Source organism: Bos taurus, chromosome 1 (assembly GCF_002263795.3).
Source record: "Bos taurus isolate L1 Dominette 01449 registration number 42190680 breed Hereford chromosome 1, ARS-UCD2.0, whole genome shotgun sequence".
In the NCBI taxonomy this organism is placed as follows: Eukaryota; Metazoa; Chordata; class Mammalia; order Artiodactyla; family Bovidae; genus Bos; species Bos taurus.
Window position 1 is genome coordinate 70,842,565 of NC_037328.1, and position 22,877 is coordinate 70,865,441.

Genomic DNA, 22,877 nt, shown 5'->3' on the forward strand with positions numbered 1-22,877 from the left:
AAATTGCCAACATCCGCTGGATCATAGAAAAAGCAAGAGAGTTCCAGAAAAACATCTATTTCTGCTTTATTGACTATGCCAAAGCCTTTGACCATGTGGATCACAATAAACTGTGGAAAATTCTGAAAGAGATGGGAATACCAGACCACCTGATTTGCCTCTTGAGAAATCTGTATGCAGGTCAGGAAGCAACAGTTAGAACTGGACATGGAACAACAGACTGGTTCCAAATAGGAAAAGGAGTACGTCAAGACTGTATATTGTCACCCTGCTTATTTAACTTATATGCAGAGTACATCATGAGAAACGCTGGACTGGAAGAAACACAAGCTAGAATCAAGATTGCCGGGAGAAATATCAATAACCTCAGATATGCAGATGACACCACCCTATGGCAGAAAGTGAAGAGGAACTCAAAAGCCTCTTCATGAAAGTGAAAGTGGAGAGTGAAAAAGTTGGCTTAAAGCTCAACATTCAGAAAATGAAGATCATGGCATCCGGTCCCATCACTTCATGGCAAATAGATGGGGAAACAGTGGAAACAGTGTCAGACTTTATTTTTCTGGGCTCCAAAATCACTACAGGTGGTGACTGCAGCCATGAAATTAAAAGATGCTTACTCCTTGGAAGGAAAGTTATGACCAACCTAGATAGCATATTCAAAAGCAGAAACATTACTTTGCCAACAAAGGTTCGTCTAGTCAAGGCTATGGTTTTTCCTGTGGTCATGTACGGATGTGAGAGTTGGACTGTGAAGAAGGCTGAGCGCCGAAGAATTGATGCTTTTGAACTGTGGTGTTGGAGAAGACTCTTGACAGTCCCTTGGACTGCAAGGAGATCCAACCAGTCCATTCTGAAGGAGATCAGCCCTGGGATTTCTTTGGAAGGAATGATGCTAAAGCTGAAACTCCAGTACTTTGGCCACCTCATGCGAAGAGTTGACTCATTGGAAAAGACTCTGATGCTGGAAGGGATTGGGGGCAGGAGGAGAAGGGGACGACAGAGGATGAGATGGCTGGATGGCATCTCTGAGTCGATGGACGTGAGTCTCCGTGAACTCCGGGAGTTGGTGATGGACAGGGAGGCCTGGCGTGCTGTGATTTATGGGGTCGCAAAGAGTCGGACACGACTGAGTGACTGATCTGATCTGAAACATCCACATTAGGCCAAATCACGCTGAACTTTCTTGGATCAGCCCCAGATGTGCCTCTTGCTCTCTTCAGCCTTTTCCCCAGCACCCCAACCTCTCAATTCTCTATGTCTTAACCCAAGTCTTTGGAAAATCCAGGCTAGTGTATTAATCAACTGACCAGAAGGGGCCACTGTTGAACTAAAAATCTAGGGAGAAAGAACGCGTTTTGCATTCTTTTATCAAGTGGCTATGGGCCAGGATGACTATACCCTTTGACCTACATCTGCTGTTTCAGCACATTATCAAGAGCAACTGCTTTCACTTTCAAAAATGGTCTTGATTTGGATTATAAATTATAGTCTTTGCACTACTTCTAGACTAAATAACTAGATGTTCTCCTTTAAACAGAAAAGACCTGGGTTTCAATTTATTATTTCTTTTAATATATTCTCTCAAATAGCTACCATTGAAACATTTCATCTTTAACAGATTTCCATTGCCCTTCAGACTCTTGCCTTTTTATTCTTTTCTAAAAGTGAAAAAAGTCCTTTTGTCTTCTAAAAGAGACAAGAATAGGAAGTCAAGAGATACGTAGAGTAACAGGCAAATTTGGCCCTGGAATACAAAATGAAGCAGGGCAAAGGCTAACAGAGTTTTGCCAAGAGAATGCACTGGTCATAGTAAACACCCTCTTCCAACAACACAAGAGATGACTCTACATATGGACATCACCAAATGGTCAATACCGCAATCAGAATGATTATATTCTTTGCAGTCAAAGATGGAAAAGTTCTATACCATCAGCAAAAACAAGATCAGGAGCTGACTGTGACTCCTTACTGAAAATTCAGACTTAAACTGAAGAAAGTAGGAAAAACCCTAGACCATGCAGGTAGACCTAAATCAAATCCTTTACGATTATACAGTGCAAGTGACAAATAGATTCAAGGGATTAGATCTGACAGACAGAGTGCCTGAAGAACTGTGGATGAAGGTTTGTGACACTGTACAGGAGGAGATGGTCAAAACCATCCCCAAGAAAAAGAAACACAAAAAGGCAAAATGGTTGTCTGAGGAGGCCTTACAAATAGCTGAGAAAAGAAGAGAAAAACTTCCAGATGTTCAAAAGGTAAAGGAGAAAATGAAAGAGATACCCATCTGAATGCAGAGTTCCAGAGAATAGCAAGGAGAGATAAGAAAGCCTTCCTAAGTGATCAATGCAAAGAAACAGGAAAACAAAAGAATGGGAAAGACTAGAGATCTCTTCAAGAAAATTAGAGATACCAAGGGAACATATCATGCACAGATGGGCACAATAAAGGACGGAAATGGTACGGACCTAACAGAAGCAGACAATATTAAGAAGAGGTGGCAAGAATACACAGAGGCAATATACAGAAAAAGACTTTAATGATCTAGATAACCACACAATGGTGTGATCACTGACCTAGAGCCAGACATCCTGGAATGAGAAGTCAAGTGGGCCTTAGAAAGCATCACTAGGAACAAAGCTAGTGGAGGTGATGGAATTCCAGCTGAGCTATTTCAAATCCTAAAAGATGATGCTGTGAAAGTGCTACACTCAATATGCCAGCAAATTTGGACAACTAGCAGTGGCCACAGGACTGGAAAAGGTCAGTTTTCATTCCAATCCCAAAGAAAGGCAATGCCAAAGAATGTTGAAACAACCACGCAACTGCAGTCATCTCACACACTAGCAAAGTAATGCTCAAAATTCTCCAAGCCAGGCTTCAACAGTACATGAACTTCCAGATGTTCAAGTTGGATTTAGAAAAGGCAGAGGAAGCAGAGATCAAATTGCCAATATCCACTGGATCATCGAAAAAGCAAGAAAATTCCAGAAAAACACCTACTTCTGCTTTATTGATGATGCCAAAGCCTTTGACTGTATGGATCATAACAAACTGGGAAATTCTTAAAGAGACTGGAATACCAGACCACGTGACCTGCCTCCTGAGAAATCTGTATGCAGGTCAAGAAGCAACAGTTAGCACTGGACATGGAATGGACTGGTTCCAAATTAGGAAAGGAGTATATCAAGGCTGTATATTGTCATCCTGCTTATTTAACTTATATGCAGACTATATCATGGGAAATGCCGAGCTGGATGAAGCACAAGCTGGAATCAAGATTGCCGGGAGAAATATCAGTAACCTCAGATATGCAGATGACATCTCCCTTATGGCAGAAACCCAAGAGGAACTAACAAGCCTCTTGATGAAAGTGAAAGAGGAGAGTGAAAAAGCTGGCTTAAAACTCAACATTCAGAAAACTAAGATCAAGGCATCCAGTCCCATCACTTCATAGCAAATAGATGAGAAACAATGGAAACAGTGAGAGACTTTATTTTCTTCGGCTCCAAAATCACTGCAGATAGTGACTGCAGCCATGACATTAAAAGATGCTTGCTCCTTGGAAGAAAAGCTATGACCAACCTAGACAGCATATTAAAAAGCAGAGACATTACTTTGCCAACCAAGGTCCATCTAGTCAAAGCTATGGTTTTTCCAGTAGTCATGTATGGATGTGAGAGTTGGACCATAAAGAAAGTTGAGCATCGAAGAATTGATGCTTTTGAACTGTGGTGTTGGAGAGGACTCTTGAGAGTCCCTTGGACTGCAAGGAGATCCAACCAGTCAATTCTAAAGGAAATTAGTCCTGAATATTCATTGGAAGGACTGATGCTGAAGCTTAAACTCTAATCCTTTGGCCCCCCGATGTGAAGAACTGACTCATTAGAAAAGATCCTGAGGCTGGGAAAGATTGAAGGCAGGAGAAGAGTATGACAGAGGATAAGATGGCTGGATGGCATCACTGACTCGATGGACATGAGGTCTGAGCTATCTTCAGGAGTTGCTGATGGATGGAGAAGCCTGGTGTGCTGCAGTCCATGGGGTCTCAAAGAGTCAGACACAACTGAGCAACAGAACTGAACTGAAAAGAGACAATCTTCTCATCTCTCAAGCCATACTCCTTTTATTTCTATGTAGTGCATTTGCTCCAAGATTACACAAACTTCCCTCTTATACTCTCCCTTAACCTCCCTAAATGAAAACTTGGGGGCAGGGGAGGGATGCCTCTTGAACCAGTTATTGGTTTAAAATTCATTAATGATGGCATGTGTAGATTCTTTATTGGTTTATTTCTTATCTGGTACCTGCATGAAGACAATCAATTACTTGGTTATTTAACATAATACTGAACAGAGAGAATAAGATAAAGGAAAAACCAGAGGTCAAATTGGCAAACTTTATAGGCCAATTTGGGACTATTTGTTCTACCCAAGATATAATCAGTTTGCTGATGGTCTTCTATTATTTATAACTGATGTCTACAAAGAATAACAACACTCCAGGGTGAAAAGAACACAAAGATGGAAAAACTTAGGTTTTAGCTCCAATTCTATCACTAATTATTTGTTTTACTGTAGGGGAAACTTCACTTCTTAATTTCTATGGACCTTTATTCATGTATATAAAATGAAGAGACTATAAAGTATATAATCTCAAAAATGACTTACCTGTAAAATTCCACTATTGTGAAATTTTTAGAAATTAGATTTACTGTTTAGCATTTGTTAATTACAAGTGTCAAAACTTGGAAACAGGATACCTATATATACATAGTTTTATCTTCCACAAATGGTATGTGGCTAGATTAGCAACAAGGTGGGTAATGTAACTAATACGATCAGATCTGGTGAGGTACTGCATTCTCAATGTGTGTCATTAGCATATGAAAAGTCCTTGCCTTCAACAGGCTCTAAGATCACATCGGAATGTGATCCCTGAACTGTCCAGCGGCATTCTTAAGTAGAACCTGCCACCACTACTCTGTCACATACAGCCTGTCTTTACTTGGTGTCATTTTACTCTGCCTCATTAGCCTAGTTATTACTGAAGTAAGAGGAGCCAAACCCAAAACAAATCATGTCATAAATCAGAAGGGTTGTGATAAACATGAGCTATATCTAAACATTCTTCCAAAAGGACCACATTCTCTGGAATTTTGAGGACCTTAAAACCATACTATATACAGATAAGATACAGCCAAGGGGTATTAGGATCCTAGCCTGACACTGCTCAGCATTCATTTCAGTACTTCTAAGTTACAACAGAGAGTAAAGATACTAACACAAATAGTAGGAAGTAACTATAAATATCTTCTATATACTGAAAATATATATAGATTTGTGGCTATAACTACCTCTTATTCCTGAGAGCTTGCCTAGGTTGAGTCCAGCCCTACATTTACAGAATAAAAACCATAGTAATCAAGAAAGAAATGAAAAAGGATTGGGGAAAAAAGGAGAATTGGAGAACTTAAAGAGAAGTAAGGACAGATGCCAACAGGACTTTGTATTCATAACAAATGCTCATGCAGTTTCTGTTTTATTCTTTTTAATGTTCATTGAAGGACAGTTGCTTTACAATGTTGTTAGTTTCTGCTATATAGCAAAGTCAATCAGTTATACATATATTCCCTCTTTTTTTAAGATTTCCTTCCCATTTAGGTCACCAGAGAGCACTGAGTAGGGTTTTCTGTGCTATACAACAGGTTTTCGTGAATTATCTGTTTTATACATAGTAGTATATATAAATCAATCCCAATCTCCCCATTCATTCCACTCTCTCCTCCCCACCAAGTATTCATAGAGTTTGTTCTCTACATCTGTATCTCTATTTCTGCTTTGCAAATAAGTTCATCTGTAACATTTTTCTTGGTTCCACATATAAGCAATACTATACGATGTTTGTTTTTCTCTTTCTGATTTACTTCACACTGTATGACAATCTCTAGGTCTATATCCATGTCTCTGCAAATGGTACTATTTCATTCCTTTCTATGGCTGAGTAATACTCCACTGTATTGATGTACCACATCTTCTTTATCCATTCCTCTGGCGATGGACATTTAAATTGCTTCCAAGTCCTACTTACTGTAAACAGTGCTGCAATGAAAACTAGGATTTGATGATCTCCAAAACCAACTGCCCAAAACAGGGAAAGTGTCTAGGATACATATTAATAATTTATGAGGCCAAAAACTGCTAACTAATGATGTAAACTAAGTATACAAATAAAGAGTGTGGGCTTGGAAAATAATACAGAAAAGTCCTCTTTGGAAAAACTTGGAAAACTATCAATATCAATAAAGATAAAATTAAGTGAAGAGCATCTCCCAACTTGGGATATTTTTGTTGTATATCAATCAGTAGTATCATAGGTAGTGTACAGACTGATAGAAAGGAAAACTTGGGGGAAATTCTGAAGACTATTAAAAATGTGACAGTCTGACATTATCTGGGCCTCTGAAAAAACAGACAGGATTATAAACCAGCTCAAGTTAATATTTTATCCTCTTTGTTCCTCTGTATCTCCAGCTATGATGATAACAGCCCAAAATGTGTATCACTATTTCTCCTAGCTATGACAAAAATACTGGGAAATAAGTATACAATAAGAAGAAACAAATGAAATTTTATGGGGTACATTATCCTCTCAAATAGAATAGCAAGGGAGATGGAAGGAAAACCTCTCTCAACTAGCTTTTCCAGGTAAACCAAGGGAAGAATATAAAGTAGGTGGGTATTTCATAAATACAACTGAATGTTAAAAACAATAGTCAAACAAAAACATAATTCATTATTTACTTACAAGGAGTTCCTCTGCTGGCTTCTTCCATAGTTACCCTGACATAGGGCTTACTAAAGTCTACTTCAATTTCATCAGAAAAAGGCGCTGGCTGCCGTAAACCCTTAAGAGGAAAATGAAGGAAAAGATAAATTCAATAAAATGCTCAAAAAAAATGGTAGCTTGACAGAACAGTTATTAAACATGCTATGATTAAAATTTTTCCTAAATCTTGATAACTTTAAAAAGGAAAAAGATACAAGCATTCCAAAATGACAAGTGAAAGTACAACCTTTTACCAGATGAGCAAATCATGGCATGAAAAATAAATGTCTTGATGGTGATTTCAGCCACCATGGTGGACGGTGGCTGGGAAGCTACACATAGTCCCAACCAACTGGGTCCAGAATGACAGCTCCTCTACCAGATGGTAGAAGAGCCAACCCTGAACTATGTGATGAAATTGCCAAAGTTCACAAGTGCATTTTCTTACCACTTAGTTGAAGTGGTACGGAACTGGGAAGGCAAACAGCTGCCATATTCTTTAAGTAGAATCATCACTGTGTAATGCTTTACACTGTAAATATGTTCTAATTCTCATTTACAGCCCTGTGAGGCAGGTAGTATGATAGTTAATACCCTCAATTTAAAGATGAGGAAAATGAGGTTCAGAGAAGTTATATGAATTGCATATAATTACTCAGAGGCAAAGCTGAAATATGAATACAGGTATGCTCTTTTCCTCTTTGGAGGAAAGTCTTACTTAGGAGTTTTTGTTACATTTATTTCTAAGTATTTTACTCTATTTGATGCTTTTGTAACTGTTTTCTTAATTTTATTTTTGGGTTGTTCCTTGCCAGTATAGAGAAATGCAATTGATTTGTTAAGTGTGTATGTGTATCGGTATGAGTAATTTCAGTTGATTCTCATCTCCTGTGGCTTTGTTAAACTCAATTATCAGTTCGAGCAGTTTGTTTGATAGATTCCTTAGGACTGTCTACATATGAGACCATGTTGTATGTGAATAAAGACAGTTTTACTTATTCCTTTCCAACCTGAATGTCTTTAATTTCCTTTCGTTATCCCTTATTGCACTAGTTGAAACCTCTAGTACAATGGTGAATAGAGATCGCAAGGACAAACATTCTGGCCTTACTCCCAGTCTGAGGGGAGAAGCATGCAGTCTTTCAACATCAAGTATTAAGTTAGCTATAGGTTTTTCTTAGATGTCCTTCCTCAGATTGAGCGATCTCTCTTCCTTTTGTAGTTTATTGAGAGGTGTTTTGGGTTTTGTTTTTTTGGCCATGTCAAGCAGTTTGCAGGATTTTAGTTTGCTAACAAGGGATAGAACCAGGGACACAGCAATGAAAGTACTAAGTCCTAATCACTGGGCCACCAGTGAATTAATTCCTTTTTGAAAGTTTTTTAATGAACAAATGTTGGATTTTGTCACATGCCTTTTATACAATATAGGGACAATCATATTTTGGTTTTTTAAATTAATTATGGTGTATGAGATGCACTGATTTTAGAATGCTAAGCCAATCTTTCATTCTTGAGTGAGATTCTTCTTGATCACACTGTATAAATCTTTTCATATGTTCTGGGATTCAATTTGTTAATATATTATTAGGAATCTTTGCATCTAAGTTTATGAGGGATTTTGAACTATGATTTCTTTTCTTGTTCTATTTTTGCCTGGCTTTGATATCTGGTCTCATAAAATGGATTAGGAAATGTTATCTCCTCTATTTTCTGAAAGTGTATAGGGTTGGTATTACTTCTTCTTCTAATGTTTGATAGAATTCACCAGTGAAGTCATCTGTGTCCAGCTTTGTTTTTGTGGGAAGATTTTCTTAAAGACAATGCAATATTTTTAATTGGGACAGGTCTATTCACATTTTATTTTTTCCTTGGGTCAGTTTTGGCAATTTGGCTCTTTCTAGGAATAAGTCTGTTTCACCTGAATTATCACATTTTTTGGCATGGAGTTGTTCATAATATTCCCTTACAATTTTTTAAATTTCTGTTGGGTTATAGTGATGTTCACTTAGAATTTTAAATTCTACACAGATCACATCATGACTGGGATAAATTCAGAAACTTGGAAGACACTTTTAATTTCAGATAAGGATATATTTTTAAAATAAAGTTTTAAAATGAAAATATATTTCTTTTAAAGATCACTTATATAAACTTAGTTTAAAATATGCTAAAGCTATAAGAAAAAGTCATTTTTAGGAAATTTGTGTGTGTTATCTTTTTTTAGATGTTTTTAAAAAGAGGTTAAGAAAAGACCAGGGAGGGCTTCTCTGGTGGTCCAATGGTTAAGAATCCGCCTTGCAATGCAGGGGACACCAGTTCAATCCCTAGTCCCAGAAGATCCCACATGCTGTGGGGCAACTAAGCCCATGTGTCACAACTACTGAAGCCCACGCACCTCAAGCCTGTGCTCCACAACAAGAGAAGCCACCACAATGAAAGGCCCAAGCACCACAACTAGAGACTGAGCCCCCACTCAACACAACCAGGCCCACACACAGCAACTAAGACCCAGCACAGCCAAAAATAGAATAAAATTTTTTAAAAAGAGTAAAAAGACAAAGATCATAAGAAAAAAAAAGAACAGACCAAAATGTGCGATTTTCTGAAGTAATTAAGAGATTTACTTACAGATTAAATTGAAAAAAACAATTTATCCTCTAAAAGTACTCAAAGAGATATCTGACAGTAATTTGTGTTTCTAAAAGGATATGCTAGTCACAAAATAAGATATATTCTATGATTCCACCTATATAAAGGTCAAAAACAGGCAAAACTAATCTATGGTGAATAGAAACCACAGAACAAAAAAAAAAATCTTGGAAAAGCAGATATTGACTAGCAGGGGTGTGAGGGGGTCTTCTGGATGTACTAGTTATTACATGGATATGTACACATATAAACATTTATTGAGCTGTACACCTAAGGTTTATGCATTCTACTGTATGTAAGTATAACTCAAAAAACAAATGCCATTCAGACATAAAAAGGAATGCAATACTGATACCTGCTACAACATGGATGAACCTTGAAAAAATCATGCTAAGTGAAAGAACCAACCACAAAAGACCACTTATTATATGATTCCATTTATCTGCAATGTTCAGAATTGGAAAGTTCATGGATAGAAAATAGATTACTGGTAACAGTGGGCTGGAAGGGTTGGGGAGAAATGGAGAGTGACTGCTAACAGGTACAGGGTTTCTCTCTGGAGTAATGAAAATGTACTAAAACGTATTATGATGATGGCTACACAGCTCTGTGAACATTTTAAAAAACTTTGAATTGCACACTCAAAATGTGTGTGTGAATTATAATGGTGTAAGAATTATCACAATGAAGTTGTTTATATAAATAAATGCTTATATATAAAATATATGAAATAGAAAAAATTATGCTTATTAACATTAGTACGTGTAGATGAAAGACAGCCTTACTGTGTTCTCTGAAATAATTCAAATGTCCAACAACTGATGAATGGATAAACATAGTAGTATGTCTATACGGATTCACTTTTAAAAAGGAATGAAGTACTGATAAGCACTATCACCTGGATAGACCTTGAAAACATTGTGCTAAATAAAAGAAGCCAGACATAAAAAAGGCCACATATTATGTGATTATACCAAATGTCTATAATAGGCAAATCCCTAGAGAGAGAAAGTAGATTAGTGGTTGCCAGGGTATAGAGGGAGGGGAGAATGAGGGAATGATTGCTAATGGGTATGGGATTTCTTTCCGTGGTAATAAAAATATTCTGGAATTAGACAGTGGTGATTTAGTGTTAAAACCACTGTGAATTTTTAGTGTTAAAAACCACTGAATCGTACACTTTAAAATGATTAAAACAGTGAACTTTGGGCTTCCCTGATGTCTCAGTGGGTAAGAATCTGCCTACAATCAGGAGACATGGGTTTGATCCCTGGGTTGGGAAGATTCCCGAAGGAGAAAATAGCAACCCACTCCAGTATTGTTGCCTGAAAAATCCCATGGACAGAGGAGCCTGGCGGGCTACAATCCAAAGGATGGCAAAGAGGTGGACACAACTGAGCAACTAAGCACAGCACAAAATGGTGAACTTTATGCTATGTGAATTTTACCTTAATTTTAAAAGATACATTAAGTATTCTATCTTTAATAACTCTGTTTCTTCAATCTTCCTTGTAGAAGGCAAATGCAGCTGTCCCTTCTGGCTAGAGTTTGTGCTGAATCGATTCCTCCTAAGTATAGAGAATGAAACCCAAGGTTCTTCAGCTATGGCAGATCAGCAAAACCTTTAACTGTCTAGAGCTGCCTCCAGTTAGAATGAGTAGTATTTAAAAAAACAAAACAAAACAAAAAAACCACCCTATTATTCTCTTCTCAGAGAAAAGTGTCACTAAAAGCTGAAATTTATAAAAGTAGGACCAAGTATTTCTTTGTACCTATGTTCTCCTAAAACAAATCTCCTTTATTTTAACCTCAAATGAATCCTATGAAATATTATAGCTTTCAAGTCTTCTGATTCTCTGGTAGCAAAGTACAAATGAAAGGGCAAGCCTTTAGGACCCGAAAATCGTTAGATCTAAATTCCAGCCCTATCACTTAATAGCAGTGAAATCATGGCAAGCTTCTAAAGCTTTCATCTTCTATAAAATGGAAGGCAGTAAAACCTGCTCCATAAGTTTGTTATGAGGATTAAATAAAATAACATATGCAAAGTAACTAGTACAGTGTTTCACATACAAGTAGTCACTCAACAAATCTACAACATTAGCTCATTCTCTCTTCCATGTTATAGAACACAGGTTTATTTATGCCAACAAAATTAACTAATTTGTATTAATCTAAGAGGTTAGCTTCTAAATGTTATATAAAATTTCTAAGTTTATGCAAATTATAACTAACAGTGCGTGCTAAGTCTCTTCAGTCGTGTCCAACTCTTTGTGACCCTGTGGACTGTAGCCCACCAGGCTCCTCTGTCCATGGGATTCTCCAGGCAAGAATACTGGACTGAGTTGCATGCCCTCTTCCAGGGGATCTTTCTGACCCAGGAATCAAACCCATGTCTCTTATGTCTTCTGCACTGGGAGACAGATTCTTAACCACTAGCCCCACCTGGGAAGTCCATAACTAATAGTATATACTGCATGCATGCAAGCTGAGTCACTTCAGTTGTGTCCGACTCTTTTCAACCCTATGGACCATAGCCCACCAGGCTCCTCTGTCTAAGGGATTCTCCAAGCAAGAATACTGGAGGGGGTTCCCATTTTCTCCTCCAAGGTATCTTCCCAACTCAGGGATCAAACCCGCGTCTCATGTCTCCTGCATTGTCAAGCGGATTCTTTCCCAGTAGTGCTACCTGGGAAGCCCAGCAGTATATACTACTATAGTATAATACTATAACTAATAGTATTATAACTAAAAATTAAAACTTAAAATGATCATCATTATCCTCCAAATTATGAAAGAACTTCTAAATGCAATATTGCTTTCATAAAAACTTTCTCCTGACTGTTGTTGTTGTTTAGTGGCTAAGCCATGTCCAACCCTTTTGCAATCCCACGGACTGTAGCCCACCAGGCTCCTTTGTCCATGGATTTCCCAGGCAAGAATACTGGAGTTGCCATTTCCTTCTCCAGGGAATCTTCTGACCCAGGGATCAAACCCACGTCTCCTGCTTGGCAGGCGGATTCTTTATCACTGAGCCACCCAGAAGCACAAATTCTTTATACTTTAAGACAAACTAGCCATAAAGTTATCCTTTAATTTTTCCTCCTTAATTCTTTTCTCTCCTTTATATCCATTCTATCATGACCTACAAACCCAGCTACCAAATACTTGGTGACACATCCTATTCCTTGCCCTGCTCTCAAGGAAAGCACTTTTTTTAAAAACTAGTTGAGATCTGAGTTACAGAGCTCTATATTATGTTCACATCTCTCCTCCCAGTAACCACTGCCATGCAGGCACAATGTAAGTATGTCATAAAATCTTGTTTGTTCAACCCAAATATCAACTAATGAGAGAATAAATAAAATGTAGTATGTGATTTACAATGGAATGTTACTTGTCAATAAAAACAAATTAAGTACTGAATATGCCACATTAACGAATCGTGAAAACACATTCAGTAAAATAAGCCAGCCACAAAAGACCAGCTATTGTGTATTGCCATTTATCTGCAATGTCCAGAATAGGCAAATCTATAGGAATAATGTAGATTAGTGGTTTCTAGAGGTGAGAGCTTGGGAGGAAATGGGAAGTGACTGTTAATGGGTATGGGGCTTATTTTAGGGATAAGAATATTCTAAAATTGGTTGTGGTGATGGTAGCACAACTCTATGAATATATTAAAAACCATTGAGTTGTACAGTTTAAATGGGTAGATTTGTGATCTCAGTAAAGAAAAAAAATCTTGTTTTTTCTACAGAGTTGAAAGAGATTCAGAGATAGAAAGCATATGTGTACAGCAGAGATTACACACAAGTTTATTTAGCAGATACTCCTCATTAGAGTCAGTCCAGCCTCTTGGGTGAGTGAATCTTTGCTCATCAGCCCTTGATAAATAGCCAGTGTATACAAGAGAGGAACGTGAAATAGGTAGCAAGCCATTACTGATTTGTGACATGAATATATGAAGCAGAGTAACTAAAAACACTGAGATTCTTCAGATTCTAAAAACCAAGAGATTTAACTCTTCTCAGAGCCCATTCCACTAAGATTCATCTTCTTAGGTCTATTCCTGGCTACGGTGATCAGCTCAGAGTATTACCTTCTTGGTTATAGCTTGTCCTTACTACAAGTGAGAATGCTGAATTTGTGCCTACCTGCCACCATTAGGAGATGCCACCATCTCCTAAACCTGAATTCTCTAAGAAACATTCAGAAATTAACAATGCCCTGTTTTGTTGACTGCTGAGTCATTTTCTGAGTTTAGCTGCTGTGGTATAAAGAATAATGTTCTCCTAAGGATGTGTACATCTTATGTTCTCGAACCTGTGACTATGCTATCTTACATGGCAACATGGGCTTTGCAAATGTGATTAAAGGATTTTGAGATAGATTGTCCTGGAATAGCTAAGTATGTCCATCCAATGTAATCACAAGTCTTTACAAGTGAAAGAAAGAGGCAGGAGATTCAGAAGGAGATGTGATGACAAAAGCAGTGGTCAGAGTGTTGTGACTGCTAGCTGATCCCCTGAGCAAAGCAATATGGGCAACCTCTAGAAGCTGGAAAATATAAGGAAACAGTTCTCCCCTAGAACCTCCAGCCCTACCAACACTTGACTTTGGCTTTCTGAGACCCATTTCAAACTTCTAATCCCCAAAACTATAAGATAATATATCTGTATTGTTTTACACCATTCATTAAATTTGTGGTTATTTGTTACAGAGAAACAGGAAATGAACACACTTGCCCTCAGCATCATCATTAACATCAGTCCTGGAGCATAAACCTCCCATTTGTGAAGTCCAGTTGCTTTTACTGCTCAAGATAGTATATTGGCTTGGAACAACTGTTACTTATGTCAGAGTAGAAATGTTTTTCCTTCTGGGTTATGAAGCTCCAAAAGTAACCAGTGGAAACTGCAGTTTGATCAATGGCTAGTGGTTAATATAGGTACAAAAATACAGAAACATGTGATTCTGTTACTGGGATTTTAAAACATGGATTTCATAACACTGTGTACCAATAATAACTCCAATTATCTATAAATATTCTTTGATATGCTTTCCAGGGGAAGTTTCAGGAAGGGTACCAACCTGAGACAGGATCAAGAGTTTGGAAAGCAGTCTTTCATCAAATGTTTGTAAGTGGTTAGGAAATACAAAGATAACACTTCAGAGATAAAGGAACATAAGGTAGGCAGTAGTAGAAAAAGGTTCTTATCTAAGATATAATTAGTAATGGAGTGGAGCAGTGATATAACAGAAAAGACAGTAAGACACAGAAAACTAAACAAGAGATGATACCAAGATCAGATCACTGCCTGGGGCTACAATTTCTCTATTTCATTACTTTGAATTTTATCATTTTTTTGCCTAATATACATACAAACTCCAAGTTTTCCTAAAATTCTTTTTTCAATTCCAGTGTAAAGTTCTTACAACTGAACTCTGAATTATAATCTGCATAAGATTTCCAACAACTGTTGGAAAGTCACTATTCACACTTACTGTTCATTCTTTCCATTATTTAAGAAGACTTGATAAGAAGTAATGTTGATATCATCAGTGTTATATCACTTTCTACCTTCCCCCTGCAAGGTTAAGAGTTCAAAAAGAAATCTCTTCCTTACTTACAATTGCACAGCGTGGCATTTTTGAAGGAATTCCATCTTCTTCTGTTGCCCCATTGGGTCCAGGTGTCTCTTTCCTCCTCTTCCTTGTGTTGACTTTGGCTGAATTCTGTGTATCCATCTTCTTTTAGCTGGTCATAGAAAGTGAAAAGAATTTTTTTCTCACTGGGGAGAAAATTTCTCAATGACAGGGAAAAGCACACACTTCACAAAGATGAACCAAACGCATCTGATAAAAAAGAGCAAAGCGTCACAAAAACCAGGCTCTAGTAGAAACACTGAAATGCCTCTCTGTGGAACAATGGCCACAATTAATCATCTGGAGCTTGGAAATTACTGCACAAACAATACTAACTATTTATTTCATACCCTGACTGCATGCAAAACACTGGAAGAACTTGGCTGAGAAAGTTAGTTATACAGACTTTCACTACTCTTGCATCACATCCCTAGGACACCTAGAGGTCTTACAGGTGCAAGGAAATGTGAAAGGTATGTCTTTGGTACAGATGGAGAAAGAGTCTTTTTTAAAAAAGAAAAAAATTTGGCCATCAGCAATTACTGGTTAACAAAGTCTGGATTTCTTAATTCTAAATGCTCTGTATATTTCAAAGACTACTTGTCCAGAGTTAGAGGTATGAAAATTGTAGAGTAAGTATATTTGTGAGCTTCTCTGGTAGCTCAGCAGTAAATAATCTGCCTGCTAATGCAGGAGACTCAGGTTTGATCCTTGGTTTGGGAAGATGCCTAGAGAAGGAAATGGCAACCCACCCCCGTATTCCTGACTGGGGAATCCCACGGATAGCGATAGGGGAGCTTGGCAAGCTGTTACAGCCCAGGGGGGTCTCAGAGTCAGACACAACTTAGAAACTAAACAACAAACATACTTGTATCTTTTAAATGTCTTTCCTTTTCCTTTTTCAATACTCATTTCCCTGTCCTCTTTGAGAGCCTTAGCACCTTAAACTTGTTCACAATCCCCAACTACTAAAACCCCACCCAGGCTTCTTCCCCCAAGGAAAATTTATTTATTGTTGTCTCATTTAAAAGAAAACATTTAGCAACTATTACAGAAAAGTTCTGAATATTTGATGTTTTATGTTTGCTGCTGCTGCTGCTAAGTCGCTTCAGTCATGTCCGACTTTGTACGACCCCATAGACAGCAGCCCACCAGGCTCCCCCGTCCCTGGGAGTCTCCAAGCAAGAATATTGGAGTGGGTTGCCATTGTTTTATGTTTAGGTGACATAATTTTTACAATTAAATTTATTTCTTGATAATGATAAAATTTTAGGTATCAGCCAGGAATTAGAGAGAGAGAGGAACTTCAATGATCAACTGCCACCTCTGTCCAAGATATAATGACAGATGGAAAAAAGATCCTCAGAACACAAGTGGTAAACAAAACAAAATACTAGACAGAATGAGGACTTTCTACTCTGTCTCTCTGCCTCTAATAAGCCCTCCTGAATAAGATATTTATTTAAACAATTGCAATCGTGCCTTATTTTCTTTCCTTTGGCTAAATTCCAAAGAGCAATGTGACAAGATCTACAAGAAACATGAGTCATGGCTAAGTATTAGCCTGATATGAAAAAAATGTCAGAGTCTAAAGTGAAAGATGAATACCACCCAGAAACTTCCTTTCATCACATATTCAAATTCAAATGTCCTTTCATCACAAATTAAAATAAAAAGGAAGAAGAGAATTATATACTTAGTAAGCTTTTCCAGTGATGATGATGAGTGATTTTCATGATTGTTATTAATTATTCTTTTGAAATACCGAGAATTCAGATTTACTACTCTCATCTCACTGATCTGAGTGGTCTGCTAAGAATGCCTGATCAGTCCAATTAATGACCGTTTCTAATTTGCAAACAAGATTTTGCTGCAAATATCTGTTAAATTCTCAGAGTAGGCAGACAAAATCCATTATGAGAAATATAATCAGCAAATGGTGTCAGGTAGCTCAAAGATCAGGCAGTCAATAATACTGAGTATGTATTGTGTACAATGTATTATAATTTTTACAGTAAAAGCTATTTTCTCAAGCAGACTTCTTCAATCAATGTGAGGAAACCACATTTTCTAAAACCACTGGGGGAAATTTTGTTTGGGAACAGGAGTTTACACAGTTTCAAACTCTCTCTCCATCAATGACTTATTAATTACAAAGTAAAGCGAGTTACCTTTAAAGTGAAAAAAAAAAAAAACACAAAAAACTCTTACCTAAATAATTAAAGCTAATTAACATCACCAATAATGCTTCCTGATACAAGGCACTGGGGTCATATTATCTGCCAAAAACACATAACCTATGTACTTATGAGGAACAATTAGACAAACCTCAACAATTAGACAAACCTCTACAAAACAAGCCTGTATTCTTCAAAAAAAATGTCAATCATGAAAAACAATGAAAGGCTGAAGGACTGTTTCAGGTTAAAAGACCAAAGAAATGACAACTAAATGTAATGCATAATTCTAGACTGGGGGAGAAATCATTATAAAAGATAGTTATTAGAACAACCAGTAAAATTAAAATATTGGTTGTATCAGATAATAGTATGTATCAATGTTAAAATAAACTTCCTGAAGTTGATAATTACACTGTTACGCAAAAGACTGTCCTTTTTTTTAATGCTGAAGTATCTAGGGACAAAGGGTTATGATCTCTGATCGTTGCAACTTATCCTTGGCAAAAAAAGAAAAGAAAAAAAATTTATATTACATACAAAAAGGTAAAGCAGATATGGCAAAATTTCATCAATGTATGAAGCTGTGTGAGTGCATGCTCAGTCGCTTCAGTTATGTCCGACTCTTTGCAATCCTATGGACTGTAGCCCACCAAGTTCCTCTGTCCATGGGATTCTCCAGGCAAGAATACTGGAGTGGGTTACCATGCCCTCCTCCAGGGTATCTTTCCCACCCAGGGATCTTCCCCATGTCTCCTGCGTCTCCTGCACTGCAGGTGGATTCTTATGCTGAGCCAAGGAAGCCCAAATGAAACTTAGTGGGTCATAAAGGGCTTCATTTTAATATTCCTTTTTTGAAAGTTTTACTTTTTTTTTTTCAAGGTAAAAAGTTTACTTTTAAACATGCTTGGGGACTTGCCTAGTGGTCCAGTGCTTAAGAATCCGCCTTCCAATGGAGGGGAAGAGTGTTTGATCCCTGGTTGGGGAATTAAGATCGCACATGCCACGGGGCAACTAAGCTGGAGCAGCCAACTACTAAGGCCAAGGGCCTCAACAAGAGAAGCCCACGGACTGCAACGAAGACCCCGCATGCCACAACTAAGACCTAATATAAGCCTAATAAATGTATTTTTTTTTAATGTCCAATAATCATTTTCTAAACAGACAGGCCCTCATCAAAGGTTGTCTTTTGGGATCTCTAAAAATAGATTCTCTCTCCTTCCTAACTCTGAATCAGTGTAGATGATACATATATTCTAAGAAGTATGTGTTAGCAATCTAAATGTGTTGCAAGGAGGTAAGACAGTAACAGTAACAATCATAATAATGACTATTTTTCTTCAATATTACCAGTGACAGGCACTGTGCTGGGTACTTTATATACATTATTCTCATTTAACCCACATAACCTGAGAAGCAGGTATTTTTAGTTCCAATATACAAGTGAGAAAACTAAGGATCAGGGAGGTTAAGCAACCTATTCAGAGGTCACACAGCTAGTAAGTGGGAAAACCAGAATGCTGTCTCCCAGAAATCCACAAATTGTTAGTAACAGAAACTGTCTCATCATTACTGCTGCTTCTTCTTTCAATTAAGAACATTCTTTCCATAGCATAGGTTCCTTAAGTTTTTGCAAGCTTAAGTCAGACCAGCCTAAATGAACAGTGAAATAAAAAGGTCAGATACTGAAAGTAGCAAGGTCCAAGGACCAATCAAATAGAACTAACATGGTTATTGGCCTGATTCCAAAGCTGCCTGATTTGCCAGCTGTACAGATCTTTCCTGTCGGAAAAGTTTTACTAGGATTTCCTGACAAGCTTTCAACTTAAGCAATAAAAATTTTTTTTATTTCTCTGTTCCTCTCTCTTCTGACATTACAAATAGGTGGCATTTAAGTCACCTGTACATTTCCTTCATGTTACAAAGTAGAGTTTTAAGGATGCCATAATAAATCAAGGGGATAAATGTCATGCCATATTCTCACCAGTTACTTTCCATGACTTCAAGTTAAAATCTCTTAAAGTTTAATAGAAAAATACTTAACACATCCAAAGACATGTTTATCGGAACTTCTCAGAAGTCTTTGCTCTGTGTGTGCAGGGGTTGGGGGTGGAGGGGATATGTGGGCTATATTTTTTCAGCTTTACTGAATGATGTATAATTGACATACAATAAATGTATACTTAAAGCGTATAATTTAATGAGTTTCAACATTATACCCTTGTGAAATCATCAAAATTAGGATAAACATATCATTCACTCTCGTTTCCTCATACCACTTTATAATCCATCTCTCCCTCCCCACTCTGATTTTGCTTTGCTTTTTGTTTGTTTGTTTTGTTTACATTGTGGTAAAATATACATAACAGAAATTCTGCTTTGCTTTTAACTGCTTAATTCTTGAAGTACTGAATCATGTTGTATGATTAAGTTGTATGATTTAACTTAACCAGCCAAACACATGGTAGATATCACCACATTAGAAAGAAGCAAAGGAGGTAAATACCGCCATTGTGATTTTAAAGTATTTAAAAATTTCTGTTGTTTAAGACATCCAGTCTTTTTTTTGGTTTCCTTTTGATTGTGCTGGGTTTTTGTTGCTGTGCAAGGGCTTTCTCTAGTTGTGGTACACAGGCTTCTCATTGTGGTGGCTTCTCTTGTTGCAGAGCAAGGGCTCTAGAGCACGTGGGCTCAGCGATTGTGGCACACAGGCTTAGTTGTCCTGAGTGCGGCACGTGGAATCTTCGTGGACCAGGGATCAAACCCATGTCCCCTGCACTGACAGGTGGATTCATAACCAATGCACCAGTAGGGAAGTTCTAAAGATATTTTAAAGTCAAACTGATATCTGAGGTCACTACGTACTGTGACACTGAATCTATTCCACTAGATTTAAAAAATCACACATAAAATATCAGAGAGAGAACCTGAAGCAGGAGAAAGGATATCTGACTAGTTATTTAAAGCTAATGTAAAATTTATGAACAAAGTAAGAATGAAGGCAACCATTAGTATTAGTATTGACACATTACAAAGCCCATTGGTAAATAATAGTAATACTAACATATTTTACCTGTATTTCAGTTGAGCAAATACATTCAATAAAATCTCTCCATCTGCCTTATATAAACACCTCTAACCAAATGTCTAAGGCAGTGTTTCTCAATAGTTTTTTATTCATGTTCCATTTTGAGAAAAGTAAAAATCTTTAACCTTACACTGTTTGCATACTGCAGTAATTAAAAAGAGATGAGACACTAAAATCATATTATGTAAGTATGAAGTCCATTTCTATCACTAGCCATGAAAATTTTGCCAAATTCTTTATCTCTGCAAGTCTTAGTTTCATCATCTAACAGATTAGGTTTAAAAGGAATAATCTATGTAAAGCCTTAGCTCAATGTCTGTGTATACAGTATGTGCTTGTAAATATCAGTTCAGTTCAGTCGCTCAGTCGTGTCTGACTCTTTGCGACCCCATGAACCTCAGCACTCCAGGCCTCCCTGTCCATCACCAACTCCCAGAGTCCACCCAAACCCATGTCCACTGAGTCGGTGAAACCATCCAACCATCTCATCCTCTGTCGTCCCCTTCTCCTCCTGCCCTCAATCTTTCCCAGCATCAGGGTCTTTTCCAATGAGTCAGTTCTTCACATCATGTGGCCAAAGTATTGGAGTTACAGCTTCAACATCAGTCCTTCCAATGAACACCCAGGACTGATCTTTAGGATGGACTGGCTGGATCTCCTTGCAGCCCAAGGGACCCTCAAGAATCTTCTCCAACACCACAGTTCAAAAGCATCAATTCTTCAGCGCTCAGCTTTCTTTATAGTCCAACTCTCACATCCATACAAGACCACTGGAAAAACCATAGCCTTGACTAGACAGATCTTTGTTGGCAAAGTAATGTCTCTGCTTTTGAATATGCTGTCTAGGTTGGTCATAACTTTCCTTTAAGGAGTAAGCGTCTTTTAATTTCACGGCTACAATCACCATCTGCAGTGATTTTGGAGCCCAGAAAAATAAAGTCAGCCACTGTTTCCACTGTTTCCCCATCCACTTGCCAGGAAGTGATGGGACCAGATGCCATGATCTTCATTTTCTAAACGTTGAGCTTTAAGCCAACTTTTTCACTCTCTACTTTCACTTTCATCAAGAGGCTCCTTAGTTCTTCTTCACTTTTTGCCATAAGGGTGGTGTCATCTGCATATCTGAGGTTATTGATATTTCTCCCGGCAGTCTTGATTCCAGCTTGTGCTTCATCCAGCTCAGCATTTCTCATGATGTACTCTGCATATAAGTTAAATAAGTAGGGTGACAATATACAGCCTTGATGTACTCCTTTTCCTATTTGGAACCAGTCTGTTGTTCCATGTCCAGTTCTAACTGTTGCTTCCTGACCTGCACACAGGTTTCTCAAGAGGCAGGTCAGGTGGTCTGGTACTCCCATCTCTTTCAGAATTTTCCTCAGTTCATTGTGATCTACATAGTCAAAGGCTTTGGCATAGTCAATAAAGCAGAAATAGATGTTTTTCTGGAACTCTCTTGCTTTTTCCATGATCCAGCAGATGTTGGCAATTTGATCTCTGTTTCCTCTGCCTTTTCTAAAACCAGCTTGAACATTTGGAAGTTCATGGTTCACATATTGCTGAAGCCTGGCTTGGAGAATTTTGAGCATTACTTTGTAAACATCAGCTACTATTATTATTTCATAGTAGTAGTAGTTGCCATCATCTGCCTTTGTCTATTTCCTACATATCCTCTATAGTCAAAAGATTTTGTCAAGTTTTTCTCCATGATTACAACTGTGAAAAGTGTACTTTTCATGTAAAATTATGATAAAACGAGGTATGCTCACTGCATCTTCCCCATTCTATCCCTACCCCATTAAAGAATCATTGTTGTAGCAAGAACTCTTCTAGAGTCTGATGTAAAGCAATGATGAAGAAAAAAATATTATTACTACTACTGTCAGCATTTATGTAACACCTGTATGTCAAAAATTTCTTAAAATATTAAAACTCTCTTAACATTCACAATCCTCTGACATACATGTATTATTTTTATCACTATTGAATTTGAGGTACAGAAAATAAAAGTCACACAACTAGTAAGTGGTGCTAGGAATCAAATTCAGTCAGCCTGGCTGCAGGCTACATATTCTTAACCACTATAGTATATGGTAAAATATGACACTGTACTTACTATACAAGAAGGTACCTAATACCTGTCTCTAAATATCTGAATGCCTGTCATGTTGAATAGGGCAGACACTTACTCTGTGACACTCTAGATAATAGAAAATGAATCACTAGTTGGAAGATGCAGAGACACAAATTTTAACTAAACATAATAAAATACTTTTGAGGAATGAGAGTATCTGAAAAGGGACTAGGTGACCTTAGGAGGCATTTCATTTTAGCATACCAGGTCATTCAAGCAAAGAATGTACAGAAATATGCTTATTCATTTTATTGGTCATAATCCTGTTAAAGTCTATCTTTAAAAAAATTTTTTTATTGAAGGATAATTGCTTTACAAAAGTCCATCTTGACTGATCTGTTTGTTCTAA

The 22,877-nt window shown here is 37.5% G+C and overlaps 1 protein-coding gene across 5 annotated transcripts in view; it reads right to left on the reverse strand.

Moving 5' to 3' along the window:
* PCYT1A (phosphate cytidylyltransferase 1A, choline) overlaps positions 1-22,877 on the reverse strand; it is a 53,235-nt gene that overhangs the window by 17,962 nt on the left and 12,396 nt on the right. For all 5 annotated transcript variants that reach the window (NM_001105052.2, XM_015471394.3, XM_005201384.5 and 2 more), the window contains 2 exons: positions 15,115-15,241; positions 6,811-6,910 (listed from right to left, as the gene is read on the reverse strand). In NM_001105052.2, the coding sequence (NP_001098522.1) occupies positions 6,811-6,910; positions 15,115-15,231 (217 nt within the window). In that variant the 5' untranslated portion in view covers positions 15,232-15,241. The remainder of the gene's footprint in view (positions 1-6,810; positions 6,911-15,114; positions 15,242-22,877) is intronic.